The sequence below is a fragment of the Anas acuta genome, chromosome W (assembly GCF_963932015.1).
Source record: "Anas acuta chromosome W, bAnaAcu1.1, whole genome shotgun sequence".
Lineage (NCBI taxonomy): Eukaryota > Metazoa > Chordata > Aves > Anseriformes > Anatidae > Anas > Anas acuta.
In genome coordinates this window covers 13,788,538-13,807,143 of record NC_089016.1, presented here as the reverse complement: position 1 = coordinate 13,807,143, position 18,606 = coordinate 13,788,538, and the positions used below count along the sequence as shown (strand labels likewise).

At 39.7% G+C, this 18,606-nt stretch overlaps 1 protein-coding gene across 14 annotated transcripts in view; it reads right to left on the bottom strand.

Moving 5' to 3' along the window:
- The window catches only part of LOC137846960 (kinesin-like protein KIF2A), a 170,854-nt gene that overhangs the window by 17,844 nt on the left and 134,404 nt on the right, over positions 1–18,606 (bottom strand). For 10 of the 14 annotated variants that reach the window (XM_068665087.1, XM_068665091.1, XM_068665093.1 and 7 more), the window contains one exon: positions 8,660–9,324. The exons of 2 other annotated variants lie outside the window; for them this stretch is intronic. In XM_068665087.1, the coding sequence (XP_068521188.1) occupies positions 9,239–9,324 (86 nt within the window). In that variant the 3' untranslated portion in view covers positions 8,660–9,238. Of the gene's footprint in view, positions 1–8,659; positions 9,325–15,251; positions 15,419–18,606 lie in introns of those variants that run through there. 2 more of the 14 variants (XR_011090679.1, XR_011090678.1) reach the window with 2 other exon arrangements.

Below are 18,606 nucleotides of genomic sequence, written 5' to 3'. Positions count from 1 at the left end.
TAGAGGACTGGAGCACCTGTCATTCAGGGACAGGCTGAGAGAACTGGGCCTGTTTAGCCTGGAGAAGAGAAGACCAAGAGGGGATCTTATCAATGTGTATAAATATCTGAGGGGAGGCTGTCAAGAGGATGGGGCCAGACGGTTTAGTAGTGCCCAGTGATAGGATAAGAGGCAACAGGCACAGACTTAAACACAGGAAGTTCCATCTGAATATGAGAGGGCACTTCTTTACCGTGAGGGTGACAGAGCACTGGAACAGATTGCCCAGAGAGGTTGTGGAGTCTCCTTCTCTGGAGATATTCAAAACCTGCCTGGATGCCATCCTGCGCAACATGCTCTAGGTGACCTTGCTTGAGCAGGGGGTTGGACCAGATGATCTCTAGAGATCCCTTCCAACCTCAACCATTCTGTGATTTAGTTAATGTCAACATATTACACACAAGGAGAAAATTTAGTCTTGGCATAACTGAGAGTCCAACTGATGGAAAAAAGCAGTTGCACCTGTTTCCTCTAGAATTATAACTAGTTGTTATTCCATGGATAAGCAGGGCATGGTAACATTTCAAATGTCTTCCTGTGTTAGGAAGTATGGGTGCTAAGGGTAGAATTGAAGCCAAGATGTTTCCTATTGCCTGGAAAAATGTAACTGTCCATGTACTTACATGTGTTTTTCCATGTCAGCATTTTTTCATTTCTCTCAGTGAAGCACTAATGTTAGTGACATTACTGGTCAGATTTTGGAGCTAGAGAATTTGGATTTGAAGGACTTAACAAATCATTTTGATTATTGCTATGATACAGTCATGCACTCAGCTCTGAGACTAGCCTTCATCTCTTTGATCTTTATCCATTTACCAGTATAAAGAATCAAAATCTATTGTAACTTTAAGGAAATTTGGATGGTTTCACTAAGGTGTCAGTGTAGTTTTTTTGCTTTTTGATTTGTTTTTAAATGGAGTTTGAGCTAATTAAGGGAGTATGTGTATGTGTATGATAGACTTTCATTGCTTTCAGTGCTGAGAGGAAAAACCTGTGTTTTCTAACTTTTTCCCAAAGCTGGGAAAAAGCAAGGCAACCTTGAAGAAAAAAGGGAGGCTTGTAGCTTGTGTAGTCTTTAGCTGAGAAAATAAGGAAACCTTGGAGGAAACAGAGACTGGTAGCCTTGAGCTAGCAGAAGCAGAGAAGATAAGGGATGAAAGGTAAAAAACAAGAAGGAGAAAACAGCTGCAGGAAGATTCCAGACTGACCTATGGTAACCATTTGCTCATTAAGGGTCATTAACATATTAAAATCACACCTATCAACATGATAATGTATGCTAATGTGGGATTTTGTGCCCCACCCCTGCTGGTCCTCTGTAATGCACAAACTCAGTAGAGATAAGTTAGGTGAGCTGGTACAGCCAATCAAAAGTAGCCAGAGAGCTAGTTTTCACAAGTTTACTGGGTATAAATGATGGTGATTCAAGCCAGAGATGTGCTTGCTTTGCGAAAGATTGCCAAGCACCTGACTCTGCAGAGTTATGTCTTTAAATAATTAAAAGACCTTTGTGTGAATTCCGATTCTGTGCGCTTATTGTCGGGGTGCACTGGGCATGAACCTATGGACAACATAACTGCTTTTGACTTGAAAGTTGATTAGACTTATGTCCTGGTTTCAGTTAGGACAGAGTTAATTTTCTTCCTAGTAGCTGGTAGAATGCTATGCTTTGGCTTAGGATGAGAAGAGTGCTGATAACATGCTGATGTTTTAATTATTGCAGAGCAGTGCTTACACCAAGCCAAGGATGTCTCAGCTTCTTGCTCTGTCCTGCCAACAGGCAGGCTGGGGGTGCAGCAAGAGCTGGGAGGGGACAGACCCAGGACAGGTGACCCAAACTAGCCAAAGGGGTATTCCATACCATCTGACGTCATGCTAAACAATATATAGGGGTGGCTAGCCAGGGGAGGGGGGCCAGACTGCTCGGGGTGAGGCTGGGCATCGGTCAGCGGGTGGTGAGCAATTGCATTGTGCATCACTTGTTTGTACACATTATTAGTAGTAGTACTATTATCATCATTGTTGTTATTATTTTTATTGTTATTATTATTATCCTGTCTTATTAAACTGTCTTTATCTCAACTCACAGGCTTCCCTTTCCTGTTTCTCTCCCCCATCCCAGAGAGGGAGGGGGGAGGGTGAGTGAACGGCTGTGTGGTGTTTAGCTGCCAGCCGGGTTAAACCATGACAACTTAGAATTTATTTTCTTATTTCCTTTACTCTCAGGTGAGAAATACTTATGTTTCAAAGGGAATTTTTACTTTGGTTGTAAAACCAGGATCTATACTGCAGACTTTTTATTAATACTTAGTTATTAGTTTGAGTGGATGATCTGATGAAGGTATGTTATTCTGTGTTAGCTTACAAAGCTATCAAAGAGAGAAGAATGTGAGGATTTTCTGCTTATTCATGCAACTGTCTAACTTCTAACAGGCTGGAAAGAACAACTTCAGACCTCATCCCAAATTTGAATCCAGCGTTATCAGAATAGAGCCAAAGAACAAACCAGCACTTATCAACTTCCAGGTAAAGCATTGGATACTCTAATATTAATGTAACATACTAATAATAGTATTTAATTTCATTTGTTTTTCTTTTTACTTTCTTTATGCTGATTTCACTATTAAGTATCCATTGGCATTTACAGAACACCAAAATACTCCTCTACTGATGCATTAGTACGTTACCTGTATGTGCCACCATCAATTTAGGTTCAGCTCGCGTGCTGGAACAGGCTCCCCAGAGGCATAGTCATGGCACCAAGCCTGTTGGAATTTAAGAAGCATTTGGACTGTGCTCTTAGTCATATGGTCTGAATTCTTGGGTAGACCTGTGTGGTGCCAGGAGTTGGACTCGATGATCCTTGTGGGTCCCTTCCAACTCGGAATATTCTATGACTTTCTTATAGTATTTCTGACAAGGCTGAAGTACCATCTCCATGTCAGTTGGAGAGTTGTTACTCATAATGCTCCTTTCATAGTACTTCCCATCTCCTACAGACTCTTCCAGCTGATGAGTTTGTTACTTATGATCAAAAGAGTGCCTATTAGAACTCTTCATAGACAATACAGAGTCATCTGAAGATAAGACATTATAGGATAGTATTCTTCAAGTTAATTTTTAAAATACTTCGATCTTCAAGACCATTTCAGCCTTGCCCAGCATTAGCCAGATTTTCTTGAAGTATCTGCCTTCTCAGCAATTAAGATCTAGCCAGTAGTGCCTAGGCACAAAAAAGAACAATTGAAATGTTTTTGTGGGTGAAGTTTTTTTTTCCTCCTTTTGTATTGCTTTGTCCAAGGCTGCATGGTTTTTGTATTAAGAAATATACTTTCCTGAAAGATTTTTGTGTTCAGTATTGTTGTGAAACTGTCATTAGTGTTTGTTCTTGTTTATAGCAGTTGTATGTTCCTTTCATTGAACACTTTAATTTCAGGAACGTGATTGTCCAGTAAGGATAGCCTTTGTTAGGATAAACAAAATACTCTCTGTAGCCTTTAAATAACTTTTATTAGAGGTAAATTTATCAGAGTTTCAGAGTCCATCCAGCTAACCATTTCTTTTGTGCAAATGTCTAGCAGTGTTATATACATGCCAGCAGAGTCTGGGATAAATCACGATGGAGAACTTATCAGAAGAGTTTGTGACCTCAGCATATGAAACTTTTTAGAAGAAAACTCTACTGGGCAGTTGTTCAAAAAGAACAGCTCTCTGTAGTTTAATTATATTATTTTATTTTTATTGTAAAGATTAAGAATCAGTTGAATAAATAACAAGTTCAGTTTTCATTCTAGACTTGTATACCTTTCAGGTCAAGAGCTGTAGAGCAGTTTCTGGATCATAATTACCGAATTCATTGTTCCTTTTTAACATATTAAATTCTATTCCTGTGTACTGTGACCTAAATACTAACATAAGAATAAAAAAAAAATCAGAATTGAAAAGCTTAATACGTTAAAGCCTTTCTAAGAGAATTTCAGGAAGGGAAGAATTTAACTGTTATTAAAGAGAAATCTAAAAGGGTCATTAAATTACAGTGGAAAAAAAATATCTGAGGATATTGTTAATATCTTGGCTGCACATGTCTCAAGGCCTGACTTTTTTCCCAAAAAGCTAGTAAGAATTTTTTTTGTCTGCTTAGCAATAGTGCTGGTGATTGATTTACAGTGAATGAGCTGAGATACAAAAATTCAGACAATGAGAAAACAATCCATAAAAGAAAAAAAAAAAATACAGCTTATCTCATGAAAGAAGAACTCTTCTAAAAGCAGGGAAAGAATAGATAGTTTAAATTAACCTTATTCTATGCCAGAAATAGAAAAGTAATTTGCATCTTTTTCTGTTGACAGGAAATACCTGAAAACTTCAAAATTGTGGTGAAAATACAGACAATCCTAAGATACTGATTACTCTGAAAAACGAGCCTGTTCAATTAATATAGATGACTTCATTAGGTAAATCTTTTCTCTTTAGGCCTTCCTTTTAAGCTTCTTCAGTTGTACCTCCTTCTATACCAATGTTGTACAGATTGGTATTGGGTTACATAGGGAAAGTACTAACCCTGGTTTCCTCTGAATATCAGACAATTTTTGCTTCCCAGTCCTAAACATGACAAAGCATATAAACCTTATATATATTTCAACTGCTGCTTACAGTATTCAGAACTGAAGATTTCTACTTATGTAACTTGTGTACTAGGTACTTTTATGTATCTTCTAAAAATAGCTCTAATAACAGAATTGGTTATTGTAATTTCTCTGGAGACTTATGCAGCCCTTCCCTGTCCATCTGTCTTGAGAATTAGGCCTTGATCTATAGCATAATTTGGAAATTTTAGTAATTGATTACTATATTCTATTCTTCTGGTCAGTAATTTAAGTTGGAACAGGAATCCTCTCCTAATTAAAGATAAAATTCCTAGCCACTTCTCAGCGTAACAATTAATGCAGCTATTGCTCTTTAACAAGATGTGGTAAACCTGGTAGGTGACAATATAAATAACTGTGCTGGAAATATACCTACATCTCTAAAATGGCAAAATTAATAGTAGCTTCTAGTATAACCTTTGTAACATTTTTTATAGCACTTGAACAATGACTGCTTTTGTGGTATTTTTGTAACTTCTTTGCCAGCCAGTATGTCTTGGAAATGACCTAATCAGCAATATAAATTAGCAAGAAATTATAACATAATTAAAAAATATTTTAAAACTTTCTTTTGAGTTGAAATGAAGGTCTCTTCCATTTGTCCTCTGGTACCTACCAGCATTCCAGATCTGTTAGTAACCTGCTTCCATTAGAGAAATCCAAATAAGTGTTTTTCAGAAACAGGAAAATTTATCTTATGGGCTGGGTGTGGGATAGTTATGAAAGCATCATTGAGGTACCTAAAATTACCACTATCATCTCCTCCCTCCCCCCCCCCTTACTGCCATCAAACCCCTTGTAGGAATCAGCAGAAAGTTAGCAACTGGGCAGATGTTTTTTTTTTTTTTTGGTCAACTGTACAGTAAGGCAGCTATTTTCATAAGAAAATAACTTTGTCTCTCAAGTCACTGAGGATCACTGAGGATCTAAAATGCAAAGATCAAAGCTTTCAGTGAAGTTTGGATTCAATAATGCAGTTTGGATTATTTTATTGGATTTATGTGGCAAGGGTTTGGTAGTGGAGGAGCTGCAGGGGTGGCCTCTGTGAGAAAAGTCCAGAACCAAACCAATGAGCAATGGTGGTTGCGTCTCCGTGAAAGCATATTTAAGAAGGGGGGGGGAAGCTGTGCAACAGCAGCTAGGAGAGAGGCGTGAGAAAATGTGAGAGAAACAGCCATGCAGACACCAAGGTCAGTGAAGAAGGAAGTGCTCCAGGCACCAGAGAAGAAGTTTCCCTGCAGCCTGTGGAGAGGACCATAGTAGAGCAGATCTCCATGCTGCATCCTGTGGAGGAGCGAGCCAACAGTGGAGCAGGTGGATCTGACCTGAAGGAGGCTGCATCCCATGGAGAGCCCCGCCATAGCAGACTCTGCACTGGAACTGCAGCCCATGGAGAGGAGTCAACACAGGAGCAGTGATCTGGCAGGAGCTGTTGCCTGTGGGGGACCTGTGTTGGAGCAGTTTGCTCCTGAAGGATGGAGCCTGTGGTACAGACCCATATTTGGAGCAGTTTTTGAAGAGCTGCTGCCTGTGGGAAGCCCATGTAGAATCAGTTTGGAAGGACTGCATCCCATGGAAAGGACCCCATGCTGGAGCAGGGGAATAGAGTGACCATGAAGGAGACAGAGCAGCAGAGACAAAGCTTTAGGGACTGACCACAACCCCTCTTCCCCTGCGCTACTCGGGGGTGTGGGGTGGTGAAGTGAGGGTGTTTTTAGTTTGCTTTTAGTTTCTCACTGTCCCAGTCTGCTAGTGGTAGGCAATTAATTATATTAATCTCCCTCGGAGTCTGTTTTGCCTATGACAGTAATTGGCAATTTCTATGTCCTTATCTCAATCCTTGAGCCCTTTCCATTGTATCTTCTCCCCCTTTTTCCTTTGAGGAGGGGGAGTGAGAGAGTGGCTATGGTGTAGTTTAGTTACCCAGGATGCTAAAGCCAGCACAGTCATATATTTTTTATTAAGGACAAGGCAGAATTTTCCCAATTAAAATTGTGTTAACTTTGTATCACGGCCATCAAAAGAAAAATCTACTTTGATTTGTCTTATGATTCATGAAAACAGTAATTATTAACTTTATAGCATCATGCAGGGGTAAAGGCCTAACTCTGTATTAACAAACATGAGTCATGTGTTTCATGGGTGGCATCTCTTTTTCCATAAAACCACAATAAATAGAGAAGAAACATTACCAAAACCTTTTCCAAAATTCAACTTAATTTTATTCAAGTGTACTTGAATTTGCAGGCACCCTGAAAGAGGCATTTAACAACTCTAGTACTGCTTCACTGCCTATCAAAACAATTTGAGTGATGGTTAAGTAGCCACAGCAACACTCACAGACCAACACAGAAGGAACAAATGTAGGAGCTTTGCATCATGCTCTTTATAAATGTTTTTGTTTTACAGCGCACAAAACAGTATATGCTTCTCGGAGTACTATCCAAATAATGTCAGCCCATCAGAGCAATGGGTTACAGGAATTCAAGTGGTGTAACCAGCCATATCAATTGTTTACCTATCTTAATTCTCACTGCTTCAGTCTCAGTGTTAATCTAATATTTACAGCAGGCTCTATCACAAAGGTCTCTTAACAGCCTCTAGACATAATTTTGACTTCCATCTGGTACCTGACCAGCCATGATGTTTCTTTGAGATCTGCTGCAAAACAAAAGTCAGGATAGGGATCTGAGGAACATCTTCCTACCTTACAAATTTGCACAGAATGGCCATTTCCAGGAGTAAATACTCATTCTGAAATTGGAGGCCTTTTTAGTAGTGCAACAACTTGCATGTGTTTACAAAGTGTACCCCTTCCCAAAGCAGAACAGACTCTTCATAGAAGTAAATTCTCATCTGTAATTCAGTTAATAGCTTAATTTATTCAATACATTATGTAAAATCTACATTGTTGTTTCACTTTTCATGTTTACACACAGGAGGATTGTTTTTTTGATTTTTAACCACGATGCGACAAGAACTTCTTATAGGAGATGCAAACATTAAACACTATGAGAATTCCTGTCTCATTTATCTTGTTTTTCATTGCATTCCCTTTATTTCCCTCCCAGTCTGGCTCAAATGAACAAGGTTTGTTTTCAAAAAGTAATCTTTAAACAGTTCCAAGTGAAAGTCTGACGATATGAAGACTGGAAACAGGGAAAACTCCTAGAGGGGTCTATAACTCTTCATTTGACAAGTTCTTATGTGAAAGTCAATCTTTTGGATACTGATTTGGAAAAGTAACTTGTGTGACACCAACTAAAAAGTGCTGATATGCAATCATTGTGGGAATTCAGGTACTTGATACTTGATAGATTTCAACTAGCACTAGGTAGAGATATGCAAATCCTCAAATGATGCAATTTCACCCCTCTTTTCATCTGTTGGCACTGTATATAAAGGGAAATATAGGTATTAACTACTTTTTTTTTTTTTTTTAAAAAAAAGCAACAAAGCTACTCAAACTGCCTGCAAACTGCAGTTAATGTACATGTAAGTTTGTCATGGATCAAAAGCCAAATTTTAACAGTAGGTGAAAAGCCAATATGTATTTATTTATCTGGATCCTTGAACTTTGATAGTTATCCTATCCATATACAGAGCTCAGATTGTACCTTTTTTCTGACAGCATTATCATCCCATACCACATACTACATATCAGCATTATCCTAAGTCACAACTCTCCTCAGTACTTAAACATTACCCTTTTTATACATCAACTAATTTATATTTTTGTTTTTTGATTCTTTTTTTCCTTGAGAAAAATGTTTGAATTGCATAACCATTCTTTATGGTATTCAAATAAATCTAGATTCCATATTTTTTACAAGGAGGATAGAATGTCCAGCTGTTTGTCCACTCTAACAGCTCTTGCAGTTTCTGTTCAAATGATGTGGCACATCCTGTGAAATGAATGATCTAGCTACCAAAAAAACGTCTCAAAGCACATTAAAAATGCACACAGACTAAAAGTACTTAATATTGCCTAAGTAATGTTGTTTATTAAGGCTGTGCTTCAGAAAGAGGATGTTTAGGGTTAAGTAGCCTTCATCAAGGCACAGAATGGGAAGAGGTAAGCACAGCTGTCTGTAGAAGAGAAATTATATACGACCATGAGTGAGGTGTGCATGCACGCAAACACAATTTAGAACTGCACAGCTAGTCTTTGTAACAAAACTGAACACAGTTAAAAGGAAATATTGTGACTTTCTAATGGCCACAGTTCTACTTCATTATTAAAAACTTGGCAAATATTTCCAAATGTAAAATTCACAATTTGAATAAATGAAATATTTTAAACAAAGTGTTTCATGGATCTGAACCCTGCATGGTTGTACTGACTGGTCTAGAAGCATTTTGTAGATGTCATAGGAGCATTTCACACAAAAACAAAAATGTAATTCAGGTGAATAAGAAACAGGACATTTCCACAGACATTTCTAATGTTTTCACACTTTCAAGTAGTTGAGTTCTTACGGCCACCGGTTTTGTAACAAATGTATGCTACAGCAGTAAGGGTTTGTGGAATCCTTTAGCAGCAAAGGCCCATTTCAAAGGGCACGTGGTCTTTTCGGGTTGATCTGTTTACTGGCCTGTTCCTCCTCTTGTAGAGCTGCTCGGAAAGATTTCACTTTATCTTTAATGAAAAAGAGAGAATGAGTACTGATGTGCTTGTACCCAACAAAGATCTTGAAACTAAGCCCTGAACTCCACAACCCTGCCCTAATGCACAACACAGAAAATTCCTCCACAAAAACAGCGGAAGCTACAAGAAACTCCAAGAGGATTAAGATAAGCTTAAATTCAGTACTCACCATACAAACAAGTTGTTTAGCAACTTAGTCCCTTATTAGATGCTACCCCTGACTCTAGGCAGGATAGATTTGGAAACTACACAACTGCACTCCCAGTATGTAACCTGTTTCTGCTTAAATTCTGCTTCTAACTTACAGAGTACAGGAAGATACACACAGCATACTTTCTTTTCCTTCCCAGCAGCTTCTGAACCATTCTTAAAAGCAGACAAAATTGTATCTTAGTGTATGATCAACAACATTCTCCCCTAGTTTGTGCTCCCCTCTCTGCACTGCACTGGTGCAGCTTCACATTGAGTCCTGTGTTCAGTTTTGAGTGCCACAATACAAGAAAATCATAAAATTATTAGAGTCCAAAGGAGGGCTACGAAGATGGTGAAGGGTCTGTTGGTAGATGTTAACACAGTAACAGGTGTCTTGGCAGTGAAACCAGTACTGCTACTAGCAATGCATACCATAAATGCTCAATTTAATCTAAACAAAGGATAGTTAGGAAAATATTATGGGTATCTGGGAGATTATTGCTAGGTGAATGAATAGTTTGGAAACTAAGGTTTGGACTGAGACCAAGGGCTCATAGAGCATGCGCAAGAAGATGAGGTAAAAAGTTCAACTCTGATGAAGACATCTTACTTCATCCCAACGACCACCCAGACGACCACCAGAGAGTACTACTCAAGCGCAGAAGGACTGATAAGATAATTAGCATACGAAGCGGGGCTAGGTGGAGCTAGGAAATGAATATGCATAAATGTGTTGAAAAACTTAATGCATATGTAATATTTTAGGAGATAAAAGAGAACGTGAGTGAACAAATTGGACGAAGTTAGATTTGGGCAGACATGCCCCTAACTTCTGGCACCTAATAAAAGCACCTTCATATAATCACTCTGTGGTTGTGTCTTTGTGAACACTAACATTTTGGTGATCCAGATGGGACCTTGTGGACACTGCTGAGGCAGCTCACGAACTGATCACACTCCAGCCGGCACCGAGGAGTTTCTCGGGGAGCCATCAGCTGCAACCTACCCCGCTGCTCACAGCGTACCTCTAGAAGGGTAAGAGAAAAGGTGCTTTCTAGTAACTGGTACAGATCTGGTCTGGGAGCCTGCTGGTCAGACACAGTGAAAGCCACGCACAGTTGGGCTAGGGCATTCCCGGGGTAAGCCTAGGCGTCGTCCGTAAGACAGTCGCGAAAGTGCTGCAGGTTCAGCATCAGTGGTCTGGTTTGGTAAAAGGTTATAGCTATAACAAATGGAAAAACTTAAAGGTATTCTGGGCGGCAATACTCCTGTACCGCGATCTTCCCCTTTGGGCTGTTTACTAGCACACTGGAAGGAGGGAGGCTTTGGACAGGAGTTACGAAAAGGTAAACTAGTTGATTACTGTAATGTTTGGTGGCCACAGTATGAACTAGAAGATCAAGAGAGTTGGCCAGAAAATGGAACCTTGCAATACAATACTATCTTACAATTAATGTTATTTTGTAAGCGAGAAGTCAAGTGGGATGAGATTTCATATGTAGAACTATTTTTCTATTTGCGAGATAAGCCTGAGTGGCAATGCGCTTGCAGGATAATGGTGGCTAAAATAACTGTTGATGACCAATGTAAAGTATGCACAGGAGAAAAGCGGTGTATAGGGCATCAAAGGTTAGAGAATGGTATGTATTATAGACGGGACGATGGAAACACAGATTTGGAAGTAGCACCATCATCCCCATTAGAACAAGGGCAGGCTGTCAGGGAAGAAAGCAAGGACAGTGAGGGGAGGAGGGAGAAGAAAAAGGAGCGGTAGCTTCAGCTACCCCGGTATCATATAGAACCCAACGATGAGACCAGAAAGGTGCTGCCAAATGCATGATAAGAGAGAAAGACGGAATAAGACAAAATAAAAACATAATTGCTCCACTTAGACAAGGAGTAGGGACAGAAGGGCCAGTATACATGTATGTTAAAGTTTACTCTAGGAGACCTAGTAATTTGGAAACAAGCAGCAGGAACGTATCAGGAAAACCCGGATAAAGTAGCTAGGGTAATGAAAATGATCATTAAAACCCAGAATCTGGACTGGGATGACCTTCAAGTAATATTAGATACATTAATGGACTCAACAGAAAAAGTTATGGTGTTAAGGGCAGCTATAGAAAGTGCAAGAGAGGATATCAAGAATAGCCTGACCCTCTTCAGAATCCAGCTGGCCAAGGAACTGGAGATCTGGACAACGCAAGGATAAATACAGGTACCCAGAAGTCAGTATTTGTTGTTAAAATGCGTAGATGATATTTTGATTGCCACAGAGAATGAGTCGCTCTGCACCCAAATAACTATCGAGATTTTAAATCAGTTAGGAATGGGTGGCTATAAAGTTTCAAAAGAAAAACAAAGCACAAATAGTTTGCTTGACTGTAACATATTTGGGGGGTGAGATTTCTCAGGGACAAAGAAGTCTGGGCATCAACAGAATAAAAGCTATATGCGCTATCCCGGAACCTCAAAATCTCCATGAGCTAAGGGCCTTCTTAGGAATGGCTGGGTGGTGCGGATTATGGATAATGGATTACGGACTCATAGCTAAGCCCCTTTATGAAGCTCAGAAGGCACGGAATTTTATTTGGGGAAAAATACAAAAAGAAGCTTTTAAGAAACTTAAAGACGCTCTAATGAAGCCACCAGCTTTGGGTCTACCAGATTTATCAAAAGATTTCCAGTTATTTGTACATGAAAGACAATGACTAGCATTAGGGGTACTAACTCAGCGACTGGGAAGCTGGAAAAGACCTGTGGGATACTTTCCCAAACAGTTGGATGCTGTAAGTGCAGGATGGCCCTCACGTTTGTGGGCAGTAGCAGCAACAGTTCTCTTAATCCAGGAAGCAAGGAAACTTACCTCGGGAAAACATATTGAAGTTTTTGTACCACATATGGTAATAACCGTTTTAGAGCAAAAGGGGGGGCCGCTGGTTATCACCCAGCCGGATGATGAAATATCAGGCAATACTAACTGAACAAGATGATGTAACCTTGAAAACAACTAACCTGTTAAATCCAGCAGTATTTCTAGGAACTGTTCCAGAAGAAGGACCATTGGAACACAATTGTGTGGAAATAATTGAACATACTCATGCTAGCCGCGAAGATTTGAAGGATGTACCCCTTGAAAGGTATGACTGGGAACTTTTTACTAATGGTAGTAGTTTTGTGGAGAATGGAACACGATATGCAGGGTATGCAGTAACAACCCTGAAAACAGTAATCAAAGCAAAATCTTTACCACCTGGAACATCGGCACAGCGAACGGAACTGATAGCCCTAATTCGAGCACTGGAACTGAGTAAAGGAAAGATGGTAAATATTTGGACAGATTCAAAGTATGCCTTTGAAGTGGTCCACGTTCATAGAGCATTATGGAAAGAAAGAGGGCTGTTGTCTTCACAAGGGGCCAATGTAAGATATCAAGAGGAGGTGTTAAATTTGATAAATGCGGTACATAAGCCAAAACAAGTGGCTATTATGCACTGTAAAGCCCATCAAGGAGGAACCTCAAAGATATCAGAAGGGAATCCGTTGGCAGATCGAGCAGCTTGACAAATTGTTTGGAAGGTGTGGAAAGTGATGGCTTTGGTACCACTCAAGGTAGGCCCCACTCGTCTTAATCTTCCCAAGGAACCAAGATATTCACCAGAGGATGAGAAATTAGCAAATCTCCTAAAGGCCCAAAAGAACTCTGATGGATGTTATGTAACCACTACGGGCCAGATAGTAATAGCCCCCTTGGTGATGCAAGAAATACTTCAGACAAAACATAATGAGTGTCACTGGGGCGCAGAGGCAATGGCAACATTTTTGAAATGTAGCATTATCTCTATGCATATGTTAACAATGGCAAAATCAGCAATGTCAAAGTGTGAGATTTGTCTGAAAAATAATCCAGTAGCAAGAAAACATGCTGAAATGGGAAGAGTCAGAATAGGAATAGAACTGGGAGATTACTGGCAAGTTGACTTTGTAGAGTTACCTAGGACTAGGGGATATAGATATCTGTTAGTAGGGGTTGATACCTTTTCTGGATGGCCAGAAACCCTTCCCTGTCACACCAATCAAGCTAAAGAGACAGTAAAGTGGTTATTGCGGGAAATTATTCCGAGGTTTGGGGTACCATTAGGAATATCCTCGGATAGGGGACCACACTATATTGCATCTGTGGTTAAAGATGTAAGCCGGCTATTAGGAATTTCTTGGAATTTACATACTGCATGGAGACCCCAATCTAGTGGACAAGTAGAGAGGATGAACCAAACACAAAAGGGACAGATTAGTAAAATCTGCCAGGAAGCCAAAATACAATGGCCACAAGCTTTGCCTATAGCCTTATTGAGAATAAGGATAAAGCCAAGGAGTGGAATGTCAGTAAGCCCATACGAGATTATGTATGGAAAGCCTTATGAATCCCCAGAACCAAATCCTAATATGCACATAACAGGGAACCAGGATGTTTATAATTATGTATCATCTCTTAGCAAAACTTTAGTTCGACTTCAGAGTGTTTTGGTGTGGAACCGACCATTATCACTGGAAAATCCTGTCCACGATATTCATCCCGGAGACTGAGTGTACATTAAAAATTGGAACAAAGAACCCCTGACAGAACGGTGGGCCAGACCTTATCAAGTATTATTGACTACTTTTACAGCTGTAAAGGTAGAAGGGGTGGATGCTTGGATTCATTATACTTGGGTGAAAAAGGTTCCTGAACTTTGGTCGGTGTGAGCATTCGGAGATACAAAACTACAGATGAGACGCATATAAACATACAATGTTGGGGTTCTTAATAACGGTAATGATAACAGTAATTGTTTTGTGCAAATATCTTGTAATTGGGTTTCTAGAAATACCAGAAAAGTATAAGAAAAAGGAAATATTTAAGGGAGGAAATGTTACCTTGGAATGTGGAATGCAAGACGATAAACCAATAACAATTAGCTCTCTACAGGTGGTCTGGGAGAAAATAAATGACTTCGGACAGAGCCAGGAAATATACGTAAACACATCCAGGGACAATACAGGATTGAAAGCTGGATGGAAGGGGAAGGCGTACGTAAGTAATACCCTAGAATTGGGCCAACAACTGAGAGGAACTACCACCCTAACCCTGTTTAATGTTACTAATGTCAATGAGGGAAACTACCGGTGCATAGTAATACATGAAAATAGCACAGATTATGGGATAAGAGAAATATTGGTATATCCAAAATTGGATAAAGGAATATTGGTAGCCCGACAAAAAGGATCTAGAAGAAAAAGGGAGGACCAAGTACCATGGACACAAGTGGTATAGATCCCACACAGGCAGCAGGCAGAGAATTTATTGGTAGGATTAATTAAAGATTTTGTCATAATGAAAGGAACTGATAGAATTACTGCTTGTATGCCCATTCCAAAGGCAGCAGGGGACCCGCTTGAGTGGGGTATAATAACCTCCCCACTGCCCCAAGTAGAAGGAAATAAAACAATTCAGTGTAAAGAAGGATGGGATAGTGCTTGGACAGTGAGTTTACTGCAGAAATTCCAGTATGGAGGGAATACATCATGGTGTATTAAATGGCAGGGAAAGCAGAATGGAACTGATCATGTTTATACAGTAAGCCGGGTTGACAGCAGTGGTAAACAAGAATCAAAAGAGGTAGCTTGGTGGACCTGTGAGAAGAAATATACTTGTGACAGTAATAATGAAGATATCAAGCACTTACCCCCAGTATTGATAGCTCTTAGGGCAGGATGTGCTTGCCGAGGAATTAAGTATAATTCGGAAAGAAGTAGCCAGGTAAGTCAAATCGCAGCAGATTGTAGCTATACTACCGTACAAAGTCCAGGACAATTTGTATGGGCAGCCAGGGATGGAACTTGGACTACACACCTGCCGATAAATGGGGAAGTAAAAGAAATAACTTTAGGACTTCCCACACTGTCCAATATGGAAAAAAATCTCCTTTTAAAGGAAAATTGGAAACCCTACAAATTAGTAGAGCAAAAAGAATTTTAGAAGGGGCAGATGAAGATATATGGCATGAACCTTCGGATGGAGTAAAATTCAGTTGGGCATTAGAATCTCTATTTGCACAGGTAGCTAATTATCGAAATAGGGAAATGATTTATAAACTTACAGGACAAGTAAGTAGGCTCGCGAGAGCCACAAAAGAAGGCTTTAGAGATCTTAATATCCAACTACAAGCTACAACTAAAATGGTGCTACAAAATTGGCATTAGATACACCGTTATTAAAGGAACATGGAGTATGTGGATTTCTAAAAGATCGTATTGATCATTGCTGCATCCACATTCCAAATATGACTGCTGATGTAGAACATGACATAGAACAACTGGCTCGAGTGGAACAAGATGCAGAACAGGAAGAGAAAGATATGACAACAAGCTGTTTGGATAAAATTTTTAGTGGATGGAATATTAGTAATTGGGCTAAATCCTTACTGGAAACGGTAATTATATTGGTAATTGTAGGGTATTAATTTGGTTAACATTTGTAATGCTGAAAAGTCTGATCCTAAGGAAGACAACCTGGAACCGGAAAGTGATGCAGACCATTGCTGGGCATATGGACCCACATCCTCAATACCCTCTACCGGCATATGATAATTTAAGATTTCAGAGAGAACCTGAGTAATCCAGGGGTTAAAGATGGCATCCACTCCAGATTAAATGAACCTGACCAGAGAAGTGCAAATGACATAAAGCACAAGTAGTGGATTTCGGGTTTATGGAATGTTGTGACAACCCTAATCTTTGTAATTTTCTTGATTATGTTACTGGTGTGTGCTGTGTGTGAGACATTTTAATTAGTTAGTGAAAGCATTTGCCCTCCTTGAAGGAGTGAAATACTTTCAAAGGGGGGAAATGTTGGTAGATGTTAGCATATTAACAGGTGTCTTGGCAGTGAAACCAGTACTGCTACTAGCAATGCATACCATAAATGCTCAATTTAATCTAAACAAAGGATAGTTAGGAAAATATTATGGGTATCTGGGAGATTATTGCTAGGTGAATGAATAGTTTGGAAACTAAGGTTTGGACTGAGACCAAGGGCTCATAGAGCATGCGCAAGAAGATGAGGTAAAAAGTTCAACTCTGATGAAGACATCTTACTTCATCCCAATGACCACCCAGATGACCACCAGAGAGTACTACTCAAGCGCAGAAGGACTGATAAGATAATTAGCATACGAAGCGGGGCTAGGTGGAGCTAGGAAATGAATATGCATAAATGTGTTGAAAAACTTAATGCATATGTAATATTTTAGGAGATAAAAGAGAACGTGAGTGAACAAATTGGACGAAGTTAGATTTGGGCAGACATGCCCCTAACTTCTGGCACCTAATAAAAGCACCTTCATATAATCACTCTGGTTATGTGTCTTCACGAAAACTAACAGGTCTACAGGGGAAGATGCATGAGGAGCGGCTGAAGTCACTTGGGTTGTTCAGCCAAAAGAAGAGGAGACTGAGGGGAGACCTCATGGCAGCCTACAGCTTCCTCATGAGGGGAAGAGAGAGGCAGGCACTGATCTCGTCTCTCTGGTGACCAGCAATAGGATCCAAGGGGATGGCATGAAGCTGCGACAAGGGAGGTTTAGGTTGGATATCAGGAAAAGTTTCTTCACTAAGAGGGTGGTTGGGCACTGGAACAGGCTCCCCAGGGACGCGGTCACGGCACCAAGCCTGCTGGAGTTCAAGAAGTTTTATACAACACTGTCAGACATAAGGTTTGATTTTTGGGTGGTCCTTTCTGGAGCCAGGAGTTGGGACTCAATGAGCCTTGTGGGTCCCTTCCAACTCAGGTTATTCAATGATTCTATGATTTTCCTATGAATGCATTTTGTGATTATATTTTTGAAGTTTTTCACTGTAAATGGATAAACACATCATTTAAAAAAAATAATCATAACTGTTATAAATGAAGTCTCAACTCAATCTGTATTTAGTAATATTTATAAAAGATAAGCAAACAGCGCTGAGTGCGCGGGGAGTCTATGCTCTACCAACACGCACACACGGACATCAAACATTCTAAATATACAGAACATTGCATGGCGTCTCCTGAATCACCCTTCTTTGTTCCCTGTAAACTCTTTTACATTCCTGATGGCCTCATCGTTAAGAGTCTGATGTTATCATCAACCATGGGGCTTGCCGACCCACATGGACACACTCCCACATCTCCCCCTTCTTTATTAATATCAACCATTTTCTTGACACGAATTATTATGCCATATATCACATAACTATCAGGAGAGAGGGAGAAACCTGAGAAAGGAAGCATGGTATTCCTTCATATTTCTATTCCTCTTCGCCCCACTCTCCTGTGACAGGTCCAAGAAGATGAAGGAAAACATAGTGACAGCGTGAAGAAATTAGTTCCAAAGTGAAAGGGGAAAAAAAATGAAATATGCAGTGACCATTATGTGCCACCAGCAGAACACAGAAGTTACTGGGAGAATCTTTGACTTCCCTTCTGTAAAGCTATGGAAGCATCATCCTGCCTGTAAAGACACGAGGATCTCTTAGGTAACCTTTACCTCCAGTGTTTTGTTTCAAAAGAGGTATCTAATAAGCTTTAGAAGAACAGAGAATCACCTAAACTGTGTTTTCTCACTGCTGGTGTCTCAAATTGTCTCTTCCTGAAGAGGAAGCCACCATTTAGTTTGTAAGAAGCAAAGGAACATACAACCAATTCTTTGCTGAGCAGGCCACATCTGATTTGCTTAATGCATTCTTATAACCTACAGTAGATACTCAGACTGAGAAAAATCTAAGATTTATCTTCTAAGGAATTTTCTAATGTAGATCAAAAAAAAAAAAAAAAAAACACCAAAAAAAACCACCAACAAAAATTCTTGAATTTTCACCAGTGTAACTTGCCTGCTGGAGTGCAAAGATATACAGAATCTAAAATGAAAAATTAATCTCCATGAGGTATCAAGCTGACAAGATGATTTTAGATGACAAGTGGAACAGGCACTAATTAACTGCATTTTTTTTTTTCAACAAAGAGAGGCTGGTAAAATTCAGACAGAAAGGCTGCTGAAGAAA